The sequence below is a fragment of the Ipomoea triloba genome, chromosome 11 (assembly GCF_003576645.1).
Source record: "Ipomoea triloba cultivar NCNSP0323 chromosome 11, ASM357664v1".
Classification (NCBI taxonomy): Eukaryota; Viridiplantae; Streptophyta; class Magnoliopsida; order Solanales; family Convolvulaceae; genus Ipomoea; species Ipomoea triloba.
Genome location: NC_044926.1, coordinates 16,829,620 through 16,849,854, shown reverse-complemented (window position 1 = coordinate 16,849,854; position 20,235 = coordinate 16,829,620). Strand labels below are relative to the sequence as shown.

Here is a 20,235-nt window from a genome sequence, read left to right as displayed (position 1 = left end):
AATATAGAAGGGAAATCCTCAGTCAAAGTACCCATGGGAACCTCTCTACGTATCGATGTCGACAGTGAAGGTCGAGAGGTCGATCAAACTACATATCGAGGTATCATCGGATCTCTTCTCTATTTAACTGCTAGTAGACCAGATATATCCTTTGCAGTAGGTGTATGTGCTAGGTTTCAGGCAAGTCCTAAGGAAAGCCACTTAAATGCATCTAAAAAGATTCTTAGATATCTCAAAGGTACGCAAAGTGTTGGACTTTGGTATTCGAGAGGTGGATCTTTCGAACTTATGGGTTACTCAGATGCGGACTTTGCCGGCTGTAAGATAGATCGAAAAAGCACATCAGGGACATGTCAGTTTCTAGGTGGAAGACTTGTCTCATGGTTTAGCAAGAAACAGCATTCAATAGCTACAAGCACCGCTGAGGCAGAGTATGTAGCAGCTGGAAGTTGCTGTGCTCAGGTTTTATGGATGAAGCAACAATTACTGGATTATGGGGTTGAGTGTAAGGAGGTTAAGATCATGTGTGACAATACAAGTGCTATTGCCATCACCCACAATCCAGTGTTACATTCTAGAACAAAGCATATTGATATTAAGTATCACTTCATCCGAGACCATGTTGAGAGGAAGGACATTATTTTGGAATATGTTGCAACGGAGGAGCAACTAGCAGATATTTTCACAAAAGCGTTATGTGAAAATAGATTCTCTCAACTAAGGTTAGAATTGGGAATGATAGAATTGGGATGAATGGTCAAATCTTATCTTCTTGTATTTAGTGCCATGAACTGTTTCGCATGTGAGGGGCGGTTTCATCAACTTTATGGCAGCTTTGGAGTTACACAAGCATTGAATGGTCATTCATATTGCATCCCGTGACTCAACAGTGGTAACCCTATTGGGCTATAAATAAGAGGGTTTCTTTCAGAAGTTCATACCATCAACTTCCCATGGAGAAAAAGAAAGGAAAAGATGATGTTCCATTCTTTTATAGAGGAAAGAAACCGGCAGTCAAGTCCAAAGATTTTCAAGGAGAAAACTATCCAGAATCAACGAAGGGTGAACAGATTACGGAGCTTCCTGATAATCCAAGCAAGAATCCTATTCCCATCCAAGGTGAATGGATCCCCAAATACGAGGAGATCCACAACGATGGGATACTGGAATCGGGAAGAGAGTCTTGCACAAGAGGGACTCCTACTGCTGCACATTCTGGAAAAGGGCCTTCCTCAACCAAATGGAGAACCAAGGGAAATGGAGAGGAAGACCAGATGGGACTTTCTGAGGTCAGCAGCAGTCAAAGGGGTGATCATACCTAATCCAAAGACCTTAAGAGGATTAGCGATGAAGATGGTCACTCCCAACTACAGTAAGCAGCTCCGGAGAGAAGAACAAGAAAAGGGAATAGCCACCCCTAGTTCTGTTATTAGACAAATAGGACTTTAGATGGCTAGTTCCTGCTTTAACGATAGATTCCTATTAGGCTGACCAAGGCCAAACAAAAGTTTCTAGGGAATCTAATAGGATATTGATTCATATGTAATGTATCTGGAAATCACTAAATGAACTTAAGGATATGTTCCAAGTGATATCTTTTAGATGAATCAAACTTGTTTCTCTCGCAATCTGTGTTCGAAAGGTAGTTCGAGAGGTCACCCGATCAGTTTGTCTATATACGTTATGTCTCGAAGAAGGGTAGTTCGAGAGGTCACTTCGAAAGATAACAAACTGATATCTCTGAACGGAGGAATAAGGAGGGTTAGGGATCAATCACTCAGGGGGAAGATCCTTAACCAGATCAAGACGGAGGAATAAGGAGGTTTAGGGATCAATCACTCAGGGGGAAGATCCTTAAACTCATGTGGAAGACAATTCACCTTCGAGAGGTGAATCCGATAAGTTCAACGAATATATGAAGGGAACGGCTAACTTTGGATATTAATGCTAGCCACGTGGGCACCGGTTACTGACGGTTTTCCATATTTAAAAATCTTTTCGTGATAAGTGGGAGCATGCTCATATAGTTACTATTCTTTAATACCCCACTATCCTGAACCTAAAACCGCTCTGTTAAATTACCAAAAATACCCTTATTTTTCATATACGCTGACCGTTACTAGGGGTATTTCTGACCTTTTACTTCTTTAAAGAAAACCGGTATCCTTCCTTGGGTCAAGCTCTCAACCCTACCCATATATCCAACCCGAATCCACATGATATAAAAGCCAAATCCTTCTTCTTTACCCGGATTCAAGATAAAACCGTTTACCCAAAATCCCCAAATCCTAAACGTAATACACATTCCCTCCAAAACATCTAACCTTCATCAATGGCGTCCCAATCCTCTACGTCAACCTCATCTTCCGACGCATATCAGAGGGAGTTGCTACACATTCGCTCTCAGATCAAACAAGTCAAGGCGGGGAGTATCCTTGACAGAAACGGCTTCATCACCAACTCCCCTAATCCAAAAATGGCGGAAAAAGTCCTGAAGAAGTTTGAGAAAGCAGGACTGATGAAATACATGACGCACGACTACCGGACCATTCACCCCCTCGACTTCACAGAATGGTTCGCAAATGCCAAGGTCACGAAGGGTAAAATCGAAAGCCGCTTTAATGATTTTCCCATCACAACATCTGTAGGTGACCTCAGAGCGGCATTTGATTTCGCGTCATCGGAGGAAGCAGTCAAGCATCTATCGGATTACGACTTGGACAAGCAAGCCTTCTGGGAGAAAATCCGACTAGCGACTGCACCACCCAGAGCATCCTCTGCCCTCCGCAAGTACCACCTAAAGGAGAGGTTTGCTCTCGCTGCCGACCTAATCATGAAGTTTGTGCTCGGCAAGGTGTCCGGAACTGACGAGGTTAGTCTAGACCTCCTCAAAATCCTCCATGCCATTTGGAACAACAACAAGTTGGACTGGGCACATATTATCTTCAACTTCCTCCAACAGCAAGTGATGCGCTCAGTCTCCAACGCCAACCTGTCGATCAGTAAAAAGGTTGGTTTCGGCTTTGTTGTTCAATTCCTCCTAAGCCTGAAGGGCTTTGAACTGAGGGAAGGAAAAGAGATTCATCGAAATACCTATATGGGTAGGACGAAATCTCTAATCCCCAAAACTAAAGGTGTTAAGGCTGCACCTTCTCCCTCACAGCCAAAAGGAAGGGGCAAAAGGAAAGCCCAAACCGAGGAAAAGAATTCTGATGATGAACCTCTCGATGTACTGATACAAAGGGTTCATCTGCCAAAGAGGGCTAGGAAAGCCAAAACTGTTGCTGTCACCCGGGTTCAAGAGGTGGAACCGTCAGTTATACAAGTACCCTTCGAGGACAGGGCACAAGCCCAGGGGGAACCTCAGGCTACACTGGCCACTGAGGTTGAGAGAGTGCCCCCTACCAGGTCCCTGTCAAGAGATTTGTGTGTTAATGATGATATTACTGCTGAGGGTACTGGTGACTCTGTTGGTTTATCTCGAGAGATGGCTCGAGAGGTTGAAGGTACTGGGATCAGTGATCCAGTACAAGGGGATGCAGAAGAACCATGTGAGATGGTTCGAGAGACAGACTACACAGTCAGGGTGGGAGATGATCTCTTGGAGCATAGTCGAGAGATCACAGCTCAGATAGACGAAGCAATCTCTGCTACTGAAATCATCTCTGATGGGCGGGATGACTTATATGAAGAAGTTTCCACTCAGTTGGCAGTGGAAGCACCCACTCTTGATGACTTCTCCAGGGTGATCAGGTGGATCAACTGGAGAACCAGTTCTTTCACTCAATTGATGAGTCAAGCAGCTGAAATGGAGGCAGAAGAGCAGTTTGCACTCCAGTGGTTGGGCATCTCCGAGATCCCAGCTCAACAACTGATGGATCTTGCCCACGAAACACGAGTAATGAAGCTGAACAGTGAAAGAACTGATAAAGGGAAGAGCATAGCAGTTGAAGCACCAGAAGTTGAAGCTGAGCCTGAAGAAGATCCTGAAACAGAAGCACGATTTCGAGAAGATATCAGGCTCGCCACTGCCATCTCCTTGGGACAGAACGTTGAGTTCACGAGAGGGCCAGGAGAGACCTCTGGGGTTGCTCACGATGATATTGCAACAGCCGCAATCCCACTGTCCCAAGTCAGCAACTCTGCTCTGGACGAACAGGTAGAAGCTCCGAGAGGTGAATCCGAGACCTCTGAAGCACTTCAAGTGGCACCTAACACCGTTCTACTTTTGCCACCACCTGAGTCCACACCCTCGACCACTACTGATGAAGCACAGACAATTCGAGAGGGTGAAGTTCCGTTGCTCACACTGCCGGGTTTTCCTACTGCTCCTGAAATAATTATCATTCCAGACTCATCGGAGCAGACTGAAATGCAGTCAAATGAGCAACATGAGCAGAATGCCCCAAGTCCTGCTGGTTCGAGGAGTACTGATGATACCATCGAAGGTGGAAACCCGGAAGCACCTGTCGACACTACGTCTCCAACCTCACCAGCAGATGACAAAGTTCCCAGCACTGGTTCGAGAGGTGATGCTGAGGGGGAACCTCTATTGGATGAAAACAGGGAAGCGTCCAATACCGAAGAACACTCTCTGGCTGACCCTATCTCCACAGTTGCTGAAGCTGAGGCTCCAGGTTCGAGAGGTGAGGAGCAAGAAGTGATCCATCCCTCAGGTGGAAACCGGGAAGCACCTGACATGGAGCTACCTTCGAGCTCTGAACCTTGTGTCCCTGTGGATCCTCAGACGTTAAATCGAGAGGTGGACTCGCAATTGCAAGTCATGGGTGGAAATCTGGAAGCACCCAAGTCCCCTCCGACGAAAGGTACATCTCGATCCTCATCTCCTACTTCTGACTATGATCAACAGGCCGAAGAAGTCTTCATTGGCGAAGTGCGTCAATTCATGGCTGATCAATCTCAGAAGATGGCTCAGCTCGAAAGAATACTCGCTGTGGTCCGCAATGCTGCAATGCCTGCTGCTGGCACAAGTGAATCCCAAGGCCGTCATGCCGAACTTCTCGAACATGCGATATGGGCTGAGGATGCAGCACGGAAAGCCACTGATGAAGCCGCTGTAGCTCGAGCAGAGGCTGCAAGTGCGAGGGCTGAATTAGCCGAGATGCGAGCAGAGCTTCGAGCCTTCCAATATTCCAGTGAACTTCGACAGGATGTGATGAAGGCCATACTAGATGACCTGTCGAACCAAGTCCCTGCCCAACTTCAAGCAATCTTCGAAGGTATGTCCACACTCCTCTCCCGTGCTGATGATGCCAACAAGGGGGAAAATAAAGAGAAAAAGAAAGGGAATACCACGGGCAAGAAAAGGGCAGCAAGTGAACCAGCTGGACCACCTCCAAAAATACCAAGAATCATGAGCAAAGCAGTGGAGGATGCTAAACAGGCAGAAAACCTAAGGGTCCAACGTACACTGGAAATGGAGAAAAGGAGAGAAGAGGACAGAGAAAGAAGAAGAAAAAGACAAGAACGACAGTCAGAAGAAGAAAGGAAGATAGATCTTCAGCAAGTGAACCAGCTGGACCACCTCCAAAAATACCAAGAATCATGAGCAAAGCAGTGGAGGATGCTAAACAGGCAGAAAACCTAAGGGTCCAGCGTACACTGGAAATGGAGAAAAGGAGAGAAGAGGACAGAGAAAGAAGAAGAAAAAGACAAGAACGACAGTCAGAAGAAGAAAGGAAGATAGATCTTCAGCAAGTGAACCAGCTGGACCACCTCCAAAAATACCAAGAATCATGAGCAAAGCAGTGGAGGATGCTAAACAGGCAGAAAACCTAAGGGTCCAGCGTACACTGGAAATGGAGAGAAGGAGAGAAGAGGACAGAGAAAGAAGAAGAAAAAGACAAGAACGACAGTCAGAAGAAGAAAGGAAGATAGATCTTCTCATGACAAACTTTAAGTTTGGGAACAGAGAAGACACTGAACAAATTCTGACTCTGGAGATATTCAAGCTTCTGAAAATCACTGGGATATCTACACACAGCAATATGTCTCCAGAAGAATGTATTGCTTGGTGGAAAGATGGAGTAATTGATGGTGAGTTCGTGGGGGAAGCCTACAGGAACTACAGGCATCTAGATGTCACAGATGAATACTTAAGCCTGGTAAATCCGAAAGACCCCATCAAGACACGAGAAGCCATTAACAAGAAAAGGAAAGCCAACAAGAAGTAAGCTCTCGTGGTCCAAACTCCATCTCATTTCAATGTATTGATATCTATGTTGTTCGTGGTCTACTAAACTCTGCTTTGTAAACATTCCCTTTTATAATCATAGATATATCTTTTGCTGGGGGTGTTGCGTGAGCTCTATTATTCATGTTTTAGTAGAGTATTTGTCAAACTTACCATATGCGCTGAAAAATAAAATCCTTGTTAATTCTTTCTATCAAATCAGCCATATAGAGTAAGTATAAGTGTTGGCATCATCAAAAAGGGGGAAATTGTTAGGAACATCATGTAATAGGTTTTGATGATACCAACTGTTAAGTAGAAATCCCCAAGTCTCGATGCATAGGCAAAAACGCTGTAAGTTCGACAAGTAAACCAAGAGCGAAAATACAACCGGGTAACTTTGAGCTCAACTCGGAAAATATTTAAGCTTGAGGGAAATTTGTTTGAACATCTTAGAAGTCTCGTGTATTGTAATCATATAGACAGATCAGAAGAAAGCATGGGACAACACTGGAGGAATAAGGGTCTGCGAGACATCAACTAAGTCTCGAGACATAAGCAGAGTTCGAGAGGTAGGACCTCTCGATACAGTTATCCAGTTCGAGACATAAACAGAGTTCGAGAGATAGACCTCTCGATATTTGAGTTCGAGACATTAAGCAATCAAGATATCAACCTTGGTCTCGATACACTAACAATTCTCCAACAAAGCTGAATGACGGTCATACTTAAAGTCTGGAGAAGAAGAATATCATGGAGATGGAATAATGAAGAGGTGCCGAACGTGAAGATTTCAAAATGGGCGGAAATGGATGACACGTCAGATTTCCACCACAAACGGTCAAAAGGTGCACCAATGCTGAAGTGGTCTGATTCCCTACAAACAAGGAATAATGGGAATATAAAAAGAGTAACTTTTACCAAAAGACGAAAGTGGAGCATGGACTCAAGAAAGTGAACTATGGAATATTCACTACAAGACAAAGAGGTTCAAGTTACAAGATCACCACTCCATGAAATATGCTGAAAATATGCAAGACCCATGATCAGCATGGGAGACAAATTTCAAACGGAATAATTTTCCCTCCAACGGAATTATTCCTCTACTCTCATATATAAGGACGTAAAGACACAAAAAAAAAAAGAGAAGAGAAAAAGAAGGGAAGTGAAGTGAAGGGGTTCGAAATTCTTAAGAAGTGTCTGTCTAAAACGTTCAAAGTGCAAGTGGTTAACTTGGAATATCATCCTGATATTCAAAATAGCGAGAAAACACATCTTAGTGTTTCAAGAGAGTTACAAAGCTTAAACTGTTATACATCCAGAAGGTGACCGAAGCTGCTCTACATCGAAGTTGATTCAACGATAGCTTGTGGTCAGATTGGAGTCTGTTACATTCAACTGTGACAACCAAAAACACCTTGCTTTGGATTAAGCAAGAGAGGTGGAGTAACCTGGCAGCTGTCCGAGTGAAAGAAACCTGAGGCTTGACGCGGGCTTGGTGATCAAAGGTCAAGTGCTCGAGAGGTGGAGTAGCTGGAAGCGGGGAGAAAGACCTTGGAGAGGCGGAGTAACCTGGGAGCTGTCTTGTGAAGATCCTGAGGCTTGACGCGGGCTTGGTGATCAAAGGTCAAGTGCTCGAGAGGTGGAGTAACAAGAAGCGGGGCGAAAAACCTGAGGCTTGAGGCGGGATTCGTGATCAAAGCTCAAGCGCTCGATATTGTACTAAATAAGGGAAGTTTTTAGTGCAATCCTTCCAGGGAGTTTCTGGAAGAAGAGTGGACGTAGGCGGGTTGGCCGAACCACTTAAAAATCTTTCTTGCATTTACTTACTGTTTTTATCTCTCGCTAACCTCTCGATTGCACTGCATATAAACGCACTTCTCGAACTAACTCGAACTCGTGCTAACTAAAAGGGGATAACATTTCCGCTGCGCATAAAACTTTGTCTTCACCTCGTGAGGTATCGAACCTAAACATCCTAAGTTCAATACACACGAGAGGTTGAAAAGATTTGCAAAAACTTATACAAGTCTATTCACCCCCCCCCCCTCTAGACTTGTACCCCATCCCCTTGGGACCAACACTATGATGCTAATGTGATCCTTAGAGGCCGTGATGTGTAGAGCCTTCTTTTCAACCTTGACGGGCCAAGCCCAATGCTAGTTCGCGAGTCTTAAGGGAAACATCGTTAGTTCTTTCCACGACCTGGCTGTAAAGTTCATCACTCATTTTTTAGGGGAAAGAAGAACTAGAAACACTTTACACATCTCACCACTGTGAAACAAGGCGTAGGAGAATCTTTGATAGACTTCTTAGTCCGCTAGTGAGCAGAAGAGGCGGGCGTAGATGATATAGATGACAAATCGGCCATTGTTATGTTCGTGGACGCCCTAATGGTTGGAAAACTTTATAAGAGTTTGAGACTCAAAAGTCTAAGAACTTATGCCACTCTTATGGCAAAGGCTGATAGATATGCGGAGGCAGAAGAGGCGAACCAGCTCAAGAAGAGTGGAGAACAAATCCCCTCGAAGAAACCCCGGGTTGAGAAACCAGTTAAGAAAAAGGGAACGAACCCACATGCAAAAGAGAATTTCATAAGAAGAGGGAAATCTATGATAGATGTCAACTCCCATTACCCGATTGGGATCCACAGGGTACCCCTTCCATGGGTACCACATCCCCCCGTGAGGGCATCGCTCACGATTCCCCTCACCTCTCCTCAATGTGCAACCCAATGAACTTCTTGCATCTTCTGAGGAATGTCAAATGGTCAAGGCTCCTGACTAGCACGACAAAGGCATCCTGACCTTTGTCCGAGAGAAATATTATCATTTTCATCGTCAATATAGGCACAACATGGATGAGTGCCAAGCTTGGAGGAAGGAAATAGAGGCCCTCATCCAATCATGTCAGTTGGGAAATTTCATAGATTGGAGTATGATGCATATTAGAAATGTGCGAAAGGGGGAAACAACTGAACCCTCCAATCATTTGAATCCCACTAAAGAGAAACCTACGAAGGAAGTCGGGGACAGAGGTAAGCACCCGATGATAAATGTAACTTTTGGGGGATGGCAATCGATTGAGGATGAAGAAAAATATGTAGGGTCTGTAGAAGAAACATCCGTCTCGAAGAAGCTACAATGGGAAACTATCACTTTCTCGGATAGTAACCTTCGAAGTAGTGGGGCTTCATCCAAGGATGCTATGGTTATCTCGATGGGAATCAACGAGACTCTTGTAAAACGGGTTCTAATAAACACAGGGAATAGCATAAATTTCATGTATCACAATGTATTCGTGAAGTTGAGGCCCGCTCAGGATCAGCTCCAACCAATTAGAATCCCGCTCGACGAATTCACCGGTGATACAATCGAAACCAAAGGGTCAATACGGCTACCCGTGGAGCTGGATACTCCCACGAACGTAAAAGAAATAGAAATGGATTTTGTGGTGGTAAGAATAGTTTGTGCTCACAACATCATTTTGGGAAGGCCTAGGTTGGTAGACGTAAGAGGAATCTTGTCAATGGAACACATGTGCTTGAAATTCCACACTTTTGTGGGGATCAGAATGGTGCATGTAGACCAACATTTGCCCCGCGAGTGCTAGTAGAAAGATTGCCAGAAAATGGGGGAAGAACAATTGCTCGTGCATTTCGTGGAAAAGAAGGTGGAGAAAAGAACAATTAAAGAAAGGCCCAGAACTGCACGTAGAACTAGAGGAAGCAACGTTGGATCCATCTAGCATGGTTCGACAGGTAAAGATAAGGATGGGGGTTACACAGAATTTGCACGAGGAAATCATTCAGGAGGGAGACCAGTGGGCCCCAACAAGGAAACACGTTCCATTAGCCGTCTCTAGAATGCACATCGTCTGAAGCGTTTCTTTAAATGACTCAAGCTGGGGGCGGAGTAGATGAGCTTTAAGAGGGAAACACCTCATATGGTGCAATTATAAAATTTGTACGTACACATGCGTTTGAATAAATGATTATTTTACTTCTATGTTAAGAATTCCTTTACTACAAACCCCGCACGGAGCCAAGACGTAGTCCTGGGCTCGATTTGCACACCCTCACCTAGGTATGCAGGGCATGGTACGCAACCCAACGTGCATCTAAAAAAAAAAGAAAAAAAGAAAAAAAGAAAAAAAAAGTTTGTGGTGCTAGCATGAGGTAGTAGGCGGCCCACACGCTTATATGTATTTCTGGGCTAAGGGGACGCGATCCCTAAACCCAACAAATATGTATCTCTACCTAAGTATGAAAGGCATGGTACGCAACCCAGCGTGCATTTGAAAGGAAAAAAAAAGTGTGTGGTACTAGCATTAGGCAATAGGCAGCCCACACGCTTATATGTATTTCTAGGCTAAGGGGATGCGGTCCTTAAATCCCAAAAATACGTATCTCCACCTTGCGGTAAAAAAAAAGTGTGTGGTGCTCGCATGAGGTAGTAAGCAGCCCATACACGATTACACTAAGTTAAGGCGACGCGACCCCTAAACCCGAAGTGTACACATTTGCACTTGGACCTGCAACGGTCAGCTTATTATATATCCCGCTTCTCCGTGGTCGACATGCACTATCCCGCTTCTCGGTGGTCGATGCGATTGATATATTCCTCTCCTCGATGGACTACTAGGTTAGCCCTCGCGGCATGGCATCTCGCCAAGCTTGCGCGGTATGAAGGTAGTAGTATCTCTATCTTTTTCTGGTAGGTATCTATGTATTACAAGGTAAGTGTGAGATTTGAGTCATCCTAACGATCAACAGGCTATAGAAACTAAACACCGAGCTATCTATAAAAGATTAACAACTTTCAGGAGTCGAGAGCATCGATGCATGTAGAAAGTGAAGACTGTCGATACTCTCTTTGCTCGTTAAAGACAACCAAAGAAATTGGGGGACTTATTATGGAATATTGGAGTTTGGGCTTGGCTTACCTAATATTATATGCCAGTTGGATAAGGTAGGGGGTATGACGGTTGGATAAGGTAGGGGTATGACAGTTGGATAAGGTAGGAGGTATGGTGGCTAGGGTGTGGGTGGACGACAGTAAATGCATGGGGATGGGTATATGTGTGTGACGGTGGGTATGGGTATATGGCGGCTGGGGGTACGGGTGTATGTGCCTAGGGTATGGCGGACGACAACACATGCATGGAGGATGGGCGTGTACGATGGGTACGAGTGTGCCATGAAGTAAGGGGGTACTGACAGGGACACATGGGTGGATGATGTGTGCGTATGAGGATGGCCATACATGTGGTTGCCCAGGAGGAGTCTTCTGGTAGTATAAAAGGCTAGACCTTGGTTTGTTTAGGACATCAATCAAAAGCACGAAGACTTCTCCAGTTGGGTGGTCCAAATCTTTGTCATCTCACTAAAGGGACAGAGGTCAATCATCAGTCAAGGTTTTATTTATTATTTATTTATTCTATTTGTTTGTCAGTCACTTAATTCCTTGTTTTATTGCATTTATTCACTAGTCATATATCCTATTATTTATTTATTCACTATTTGGGCCGCCATTTCTTGGGTCGGTACCTTTGATTTTGTACGCATTTTATTGGGCACCACACCCTGATAATAATATTGTGAGTATCCTTTCTCGTCCGCTATCATGATACCTTAGAACCATCACTATGGATTTGGTCATTGACTTAGAACCCTCAAATGAATGTGATTTATTTTATGTATTACTGTTTTTGTGATTAATTAAAATTGGGGCATACGTGCCTCTTATCTATTATTTTAATGCAAATCTCTCACCCGAAATATGTGTTCCATATCTGGTAGATAGAAAATGTATGTACAATGATCCTGAAGGCTTCAAGTGTTGAAGACCAGAAGGATATGTATGATGAAAACTTATATGTAATAGATAAGATTTAATTTTCATAAATTATTGTGCATTGTCAAAATTCACTAGCTCAAATTTGGACCATTTAGAAGTCCATGACCGATATTGAGTTTACTATTCATATACTTTATGTATGAGATATGTGAATATGTTGCATGAGTAAAGTGAAATAAAGTTGTAAGCGGTTAGGCCTCATGAGTTGAGACTACATAATTGTGACTCTCTACCACCATAAGAAATATACTCCGTAATATTTTTCTAGCACGGTATCAACTATATCAACATAAGGACACTATGTTAGTTTAAAATGGATTGATCTTCTTATTTTAAATATGATGGAATAACACTTGGAAATTTTACATTTCAATATGCCTGTTAAGTGAGAAAAATTGAAGTTCAACTCTGCGTGTTACTAGTAAGGATGATGGGTTTGACTTAATTAGCTATGTGGCAAATTATGCCATGGACCCGGGACCGAAGTCCATGTTCACAATTTAAAAACTCTATGTTCATAATTTTAGATATCTATATTCATAATTTTAAATCTCTATATTTACAATTTTAAATTTTAATATACAAAATAACATTACTCAAAATTTACAATTTGTGAACTCTATTCACAATTTTTGAACTCTATATTCACAATTTTGTTATATAGATTCAAAAATTGTGTTATACTATTGAATATAGAGTTATGAAATTATGAACATAGAGTTCTGAAATTGTGATCTTAGAGTTCAAAAATTGTGAATATAGAGTTCAAAAATTGTGAACGTAGAGTTAAAAAACTGTGAACATAAAGTTCTAACATTGTGAACATATAATACTAAAACTGTGAACATGGACTTGGGTCCACTTTGCAAGGTGGACCCGCGTCCATGACATAACAACTGTAACTATGTCCATTGGGCTAAGATGCTCCTTAAGGTGAGGTTCAATAGGCCATGGAGTTCACTTTTAAAGAAAATCAAATCATATATGTGATCTATTGACAAAAGTTGACCTGCTTTAGACATTTATCTACCTTTTTTTTATGTTTGATTTATGCTCATTTAACCAAAAAAAAAAAAGTTTTCAAAAAAAAAAAAACCAAAAAAAAAGAAGAAGAAGAAGCGAATGACTTTATCATTACTGCATCATATTTTTATATACAATACTATAATTTTAAAATATTATTAATATGATTTCAACGTAGACCTAAACCCTAAACCTTATGATAAAAGAATTTATAAAAATAAAAATAAAAATTGAGCAGTATATTGACATTATCACATAATGCATAAATAGTAAAGTGAAATTTACACACTTATCTCTTTCTTCTAGACTTTCCAACGTTCTTTTCATGTCCTCAATCTCATTCCTCCCTACCTGAGGCCATTTGAATGCAAGAAGTTAAAGATTTTTACTCTTTGAATTTTACATTTTTCTTATTTAAAAAGATGAGTATATAAGTCAATAAATAAATTTAATTACACCAAATAATAAGAAAAAAAAATTCAACTCACTAACATTCTTAGTACGAATCAAACCCAATCAATTTTCTAATTAAAGGACTTTTGAGCTATGTAAATGCTACAAAAGTTTAAATATCAGAGAATCTTATTAAGCATAATTAAATTTAATAAAACCAGAACTATTATTTAATAATTCAAGAATAAGGAATTGACATGTAAGATCAACCTATTAATTCATTTGGCCTTGTTTCGAATCAACGGTTAGCGATTAGCAGATAGCAGATTGTGGTAGCAGATTTGACTAGGAGATTGTATCAGCGATTTATAAAAAAAATACGGAGTATTTCGTAAAATTAGCTTTTTAAGATTAGTAATTAATATGTAAAATTAGCCAAAAGAGCATATAATAATAATAATAATAATAATAATAATTATTATTATTATTATTATTATTATTATTATTATTATTATAAAAAAAAGGAAGAAAAACCATAAGGGGGCCAAAACGCAAATTATACTATGGACCATAGTCCAAAACAGGGAGTGTTTTAGAATACTGAAAAATACTACATAGACTCCCATTTTTTATTCACAATTTTTACTCCCTCTTATAAATTTTTAATAATGTAGACACTTTTCATTGGACCTACATGATAAAAATATTTAATTTTTATTTGTCATATCTACTATACTAATAAGAGCCAAAGAAAGTTAGGCCTAAAATGGGTAGAAAAAATGGCGGTCAAATTATTTAATCAAATAGATGGTTCAGATGAATTATTTAATCAAATAGATGGTTAAGATAATTCAGATTAATATTATTAATATAGATTACCTAATTTAACCTTACTTTTATGATTATCCGTTAAGTTTTCCGTTAAATATTCTCTTCTCCGTTAATATTCCGTTAACTTTTAACTTACCCATTAATTTCTATAAGAAAGGTCTTAGGTTCGAACCTCATCTCAATCAAATTTGACATAATTAAGTTTCTCATTCTATTTTACTCTTATTAAATTAAATAAATTAGTAGCTACAACAAAAAATGATACATATGTATTTCTTTAATTTAGAATTATGTGTCTACAATACCTTTATTTGAAAAAATTATTCATTATCAAAAAATTAAATTAAATAAGAGAAATAATTTCATTAGTTATATTGTCTTTATTTTCTCTCATGCAAAGATTCTTTACATTCAAATTTATCAATTGATATTCATTACATTATCAATTATCTTATTTTTACAATATCTTGTAATTAAATATCAAAGTTATAGTATAAAATAATGTTATATATTTATTTACCAAGTATTTTATTAATACTATGAAAAAAAATTTAAAATAATTTGAAGCTAATTATATTAACTACTTGGGAATTGGTTGACAAAGAGAGTACTCAAATAACCCAACAAATTGAAGCGGAATCACTCTATTTTACTCTTATTGAATTACATAAATTAGTAGTTACACAAAAAAATGATACATATGTATTTCTTTAATACCATGAAAAAAATTAAAAAGAATAGTTTGAAACCAATCATATTAACTACTTGGGAGAATTTGTTGACAATGAAAGTACTCAAATAACCCATTACCCAGCAAATTGAAGCGAGAAACTATCTTTTAATATCTTTGGAATACATAATATTTTAAATTTTCAAATTTTTATTAATTAATTTAATCTTTTTTCTTAAACTAGGGATTTCTTTATCCACAATAACTCATTCAACAACTACCAACGATAACCGAATTGCAAATAACACTCTACCAACAAAAAGGAAGAGAACAAATAGTAAAGATGAAGACAATGACAATGTTACTCAAAAGAAAATTAAGAACACATAGAAAAATTCAAATTAAAAGTAGTATTTAGTTAGACTATCATTTTTAGACCAAATATTTAGACTATCGATTTTACAAGGTTGCAAACATTTATTTTAGTAATAATTATAATGAATTTTCTATATTATCTTGGATTCATATACTTTGAGTTAGATTTAAATAAAAAAAAATCGACGTTCAATTACCCATGTATAAACTTCTCCTATATAATCTTGCATTGATATACATTCAAATATTTATTTAAATATAAACATTGGGCATTAACCCATACGCGCAATGCGCGTATAAAACTAGTCATGAAATAAAAATAAAAGAGTAAAATTTGAGAGTATAGAACTCTCAGAATACCTGAGTTTGTCGTAACCCTCGTTCATTGGATATAGAAAGCCCTACTTCTCTCTTGTATCTTGCAATCGTCCCATCCATGCTGCATTCATCGTATCAATATTGCTATATTAACAATTCATATATTGTATTATATGTTTCTATCAAATCATATACTAGTTGTATAATAGAGAAAATAAAACTTTTTTTCCATGTTATATACTTATAGAATTTTTTTTCTCCTGAATTATTATTCATGTATCCACGTTAGCCCCTCAATTATTATAAAAGTGACGGTTTTTCCCCTCGATGTGTTAAATGGACATCTTTATCCTTAAAATAAATATTTCATTTATTTTTCTTTTCCAACAAATTATTGCTTATATGTAGGGATGCCCATGACTTGGTTCAAAATCGCGAACCGGAATTGCCGGCTCCGGTTCGAAACTGAAAACAATACATTAATTGTTGAATGTAAACTATTTTAAAAATAAAAAATAGAATGTTTTAAAAAATTGAACTAGGTTTGGAATTGTGAACTAGTGATTCAAAATTAGAAATGAATTGTGATCATATCTACTTATATATATATATGTAAGAATTAGAATTAATACGAAAAAGAACATACACAATTTGTAAATATTATAATTCTGATTTTCAGCTAATTAATGCTAGTTGTTATGATTTTGAACCGCTGGTTAACAATTCAGGATCTAGTTTTTCCAATTCGTGATTTTAATACAACTGAAACCCAAAATGTTGGGTTTCGGTTTTGAATCATAACCGGAATCTTTCAATTCAGTTGCTATAGTGTCTGGTTTGGTTCGAACCGAACTGTGGTCTACATATAAGCAGTAGCTTGTTGGAAAAGATAAATAAATAAATTTTTTATTTTAATAGTAAAAATGTCCATTTAATATATCAGAGAAAAAACCGCCACTTATAAAATAATTCAAGGGCTAATGTGGATACAAGAATAATTCAGGAGGAAAAAAAGTGCTATAAGCATATAATTCAAGGGGAAAAAGTGTCATTTTCTATTTATAATAAAAACATGGATGCGTTCGATTGGAGTATCGAAATTAGAATTGGAAATTAAAATGAGTTTTAGGGTCCATTTTGAAATGCAGAAAATGATTTTCGGAAGTCATTTTCTGGATTTTCTCGTGTTTGGATACTAAAGAAAAATGAAGTTAAAAGAAAATATTTATTATTATCACAACCACCACAATCACACAACCACAAAACCACCAAAATCACCATCACCACCACCACCACCGCCACCAACACCACCATTACCACCACCACCAACACCATCACCGGTCGCCCCACCACTACACCACTACCGCCACAACAACAACAACCACCACCCCTACAACACCACCACCACCACCAACACCACCACCATCACCATCACTACCACCACAACGACCTTGTAATAAGATAAGAACTTGTTGAAGAAATTGATAAGAGTTTGTTTTCAAGAGAAAGCTATGACAAGATCTAATGGTTCTAGAGTAAGGAGAAAAAAAATTGCAATGACATTTTTGATAATTTTCATTAACTTTAAAAGTGTAATTTTCAACACTATGATGTGCATTTTTCAACATTATACCATGTACTTTTGAGTAGTTAAAAATGCAATGTATTTAGAAATATCTTTAGAGTTTATTGTTTAGTTTTTTTTATTTATTTATTTATTTATGATTTATTGTTTTTTTTTTTTTTTTTTTTTTATTTTGTTTTTTTTTTTTTTTTTTTTTTTTTTTATTTTTTTTTTTTTTTTTTTTTTTTTTTAGTTTGGTTTATGAGTCCACTTTTTACTGGCAAAGGGTTTAGTATTTACAATTTAAGATTTAAATTTTTTTCTTTTGTTTAAGTTTTAGTGTTTATCTAAATATTGACTCGTACTATTGAAAATTGCATTCTATATTGTTAAAAATTACACTTTTAAAGTTAGATAAGTTTTTTTCTCAAATTGTATCAAATTTGTTAGATTTTTTGAGATAAATGATTGAGATTGGTTCTTAATTTTTTTCTCTTGGTAGGAGATTCTCATGTTACTGTGTCCCATATAACGTTGAAATTGATTAACACTAGACAGTTGAGATTTTCATGATATTGAAAAATAGATTAAAAATCCAAAACTAGATCACCTCTGCTTAAAAATAATCTTTTTTGTCCAATTTTCTTATAATATTTTTTTTGTTTAATAATATTTTAAATGTGATTTTTAAATATATATAAATTTTGTTTGTTAACATTAAATTTATTAATTTAAGAATTATATTCTAAAAATTGAATGAGTTCCATTTTTATCGAAGAGGAAACCGAACAAGTGAAATGAAATTAAAAATAAAGTAAAACTTATAGATAAATGTATGGCAATCATCACTCCTCAATAACATCAATAATGACTGACCAATCAATGTCTCGAAATAACCAAATAAAACATGATATTTTCAGTATAACTAATAAATTTAAAATATTTAATTTCAAATTGAGTTAATACCCTGATCTCTCGACTATTATGATTTCACCACTTTAGCCTTAACTTTCAAACTTGCTAAATTTCATTCCCAATTATGTAATTTTGACCTAAAATAGTCCTTTGTCCGATCCAAATCAAAATAGTCCTGATTAAAACTATTTTAGTTAACAATTTCATAGTTAGATATAAAATTGTGCAAATTATATTGTGGACCATGGTCATGATTGATACTGCAGTTGTGTTGAATGGATACTGCAGTTGTGTTGAAAGGAAACTGCACTTGCGCGGAACAGAGGTCGTTCATCCGTTCAACAGAACTGCAGTATCCGTTCAATACAACTGCAGTATCAGTTCAACACAACTACAGTTCCAGACGGATGAAATGGCCTCTGTTCCGCACAATTGTAGTTTCCTTTTAACACAACTGCAGTATCAGTTCAACATAACTGCAGTATCCATTCAACACAACTGCAGTATCAGCCATGACCCATAGTCCATAATGCATTGTCATGGTCCACGGTATAACAAAATTGAGCAAGTTTGGAAGTTGAGGACCAAAGTAATGAAATCCTAATAGTTGAGAGACAAAATTGGGTATTAACTCTTTCAAATTTTACACTCATGAAGTTATTGATCATTTCCTTTTTTTGCTGAATTTCGTGTTTTGTACCTATCTGCTGGTGTTAACAAGCTTAAATTCTGATGATATTTTTGGCTACTTAGACACCATTTGAGTTATGCTACAAAATAAGTTCATATATGTTACTTTTTGTCAAAAAAAAAAAAAAAACTATTTACACCAAAAATCTGACATGGACTAAAACAAATAAATTTATATTCACGTAGTTATTCATAACTTGTAATAAATATTACTTTACAAAATTTTATATTCATTAATTACAAATGAATTATTGGCCCGCCTCAATTTGAGTTAGTCAAATAGAAGTGATTTTTGTCCAAGTAATGTTATTCTTTTTAATTCAAACTAAAATCATCAGCTTGCTATTGAAGATGAAATTATTGTTGAAGGAATATTTAAAGCATGACACGCGCGCATATATATATATATATGTCAGCTTAAATGCGCCGAGGCCTTAATGTGCTGCCGCACCATTAATTATTTAAAAACATACCAATAGTGCTAGGAAACTCAAAACAAAGAAATGCACCACAAAATGCACCATTAGGTACGCATAAATGCACCACACAGTGTTCAGAAACGCACCATTAGGTATGATACATTTTTTTTGTGTGTATGGTGTGTTTTGTGGTGCATTTTATTGTTGTGCATTTCCTAACACAATTGTACGTTTTTACATACTTAATGGTACGGCCGCACATTAAGGTGCGGCTGCACTGAAACTTGGATATATATATATATATATATATATATATATATATATATATATATATATATCAACTGCCCATTCCCCTCTTGCAGGTAGTGTTTTTATTTTTATTTTTTTATTTTTTAATTCAAGATAAAATTATCAGTTTGTTATCGAAGATGAAAATATTGTTGGAGGAATATTTAAAGCATATAAAAAAAGAGTCCAGTATATATTGAATACTTTGTTCAAAAAATTAATCCCAGAAAATCATAAATTAAAATTGCAGAGATGAATAGAGAAAAGTAGCTACTCACTCATGGCTGCCAAAGTGGTATGACTTTCCAGTGGGAGAGAAAATGAGAAGGCCAACTTCTGCATCACAAAGTACGGAGAGCTCATAGGCTTTCTTCAGCAACCCATTTCTTCTCTTGGAGAAGGTCACTTGCCTGCTAGTTGGATTCTCTATTCTCTTCAATTCTACTTTCCCTCTCCCCATTCCGCCCTGTTTTGTTTGCTTCTTTAATTTCTCTTATTCTTTGTGCTTTTCTTTTTTGAACTTCTCTCTAAGGCTTATTCTAGCTAGTTTCTATGAGTGGATGAAGGTGCGCATCCTATCTAGCTGCATTTATATAATGGTATCAACCTAAGGTCTAGCATGCATTTCGTCATTTTTGTACACACACTAGAGGCAGCAGTGTGGAGGTTCGAATCCCACTGGGATTATGTATTAAAAA

The 20,235-nt window shown here is 37.9% G+C and overlaps 1 protein-coding gene across 1 annotated transcript in view; it reads right to left on the bottom strand.

Moving 5' to 3' along the window:
* The window catches only part of LOC115997375 (MADS-box transcription factor 6-like), a 37,614-nt gene extending 17,585 nt beyond the window's left edge, over positions 1-20,029 (bottom strand). The window contains exons 1-3 of the mRNA XM_031236920.1: positions 19,816-20,029; positions 15,704-15,782; positions 13,364-13,425 (exon numbers count right to left, since the gene is read on the bottom strand). Coding sequence (XP_031092780.1) covers positions 13,364-13,425; positions 15,704-15,782; positions 19,816-19,997 — 323 coding nt within the window. The 5' untranslated portion in view covers positions 19,998-20,029. The remainder of the gene's footprint in view (positions 1-13,363; positions 13,426-15,703; positions 15,783-19,815) is intronic.
* Between the last annotated feature and the right edge of the window lie 206 nt (positions 20,030-20,235).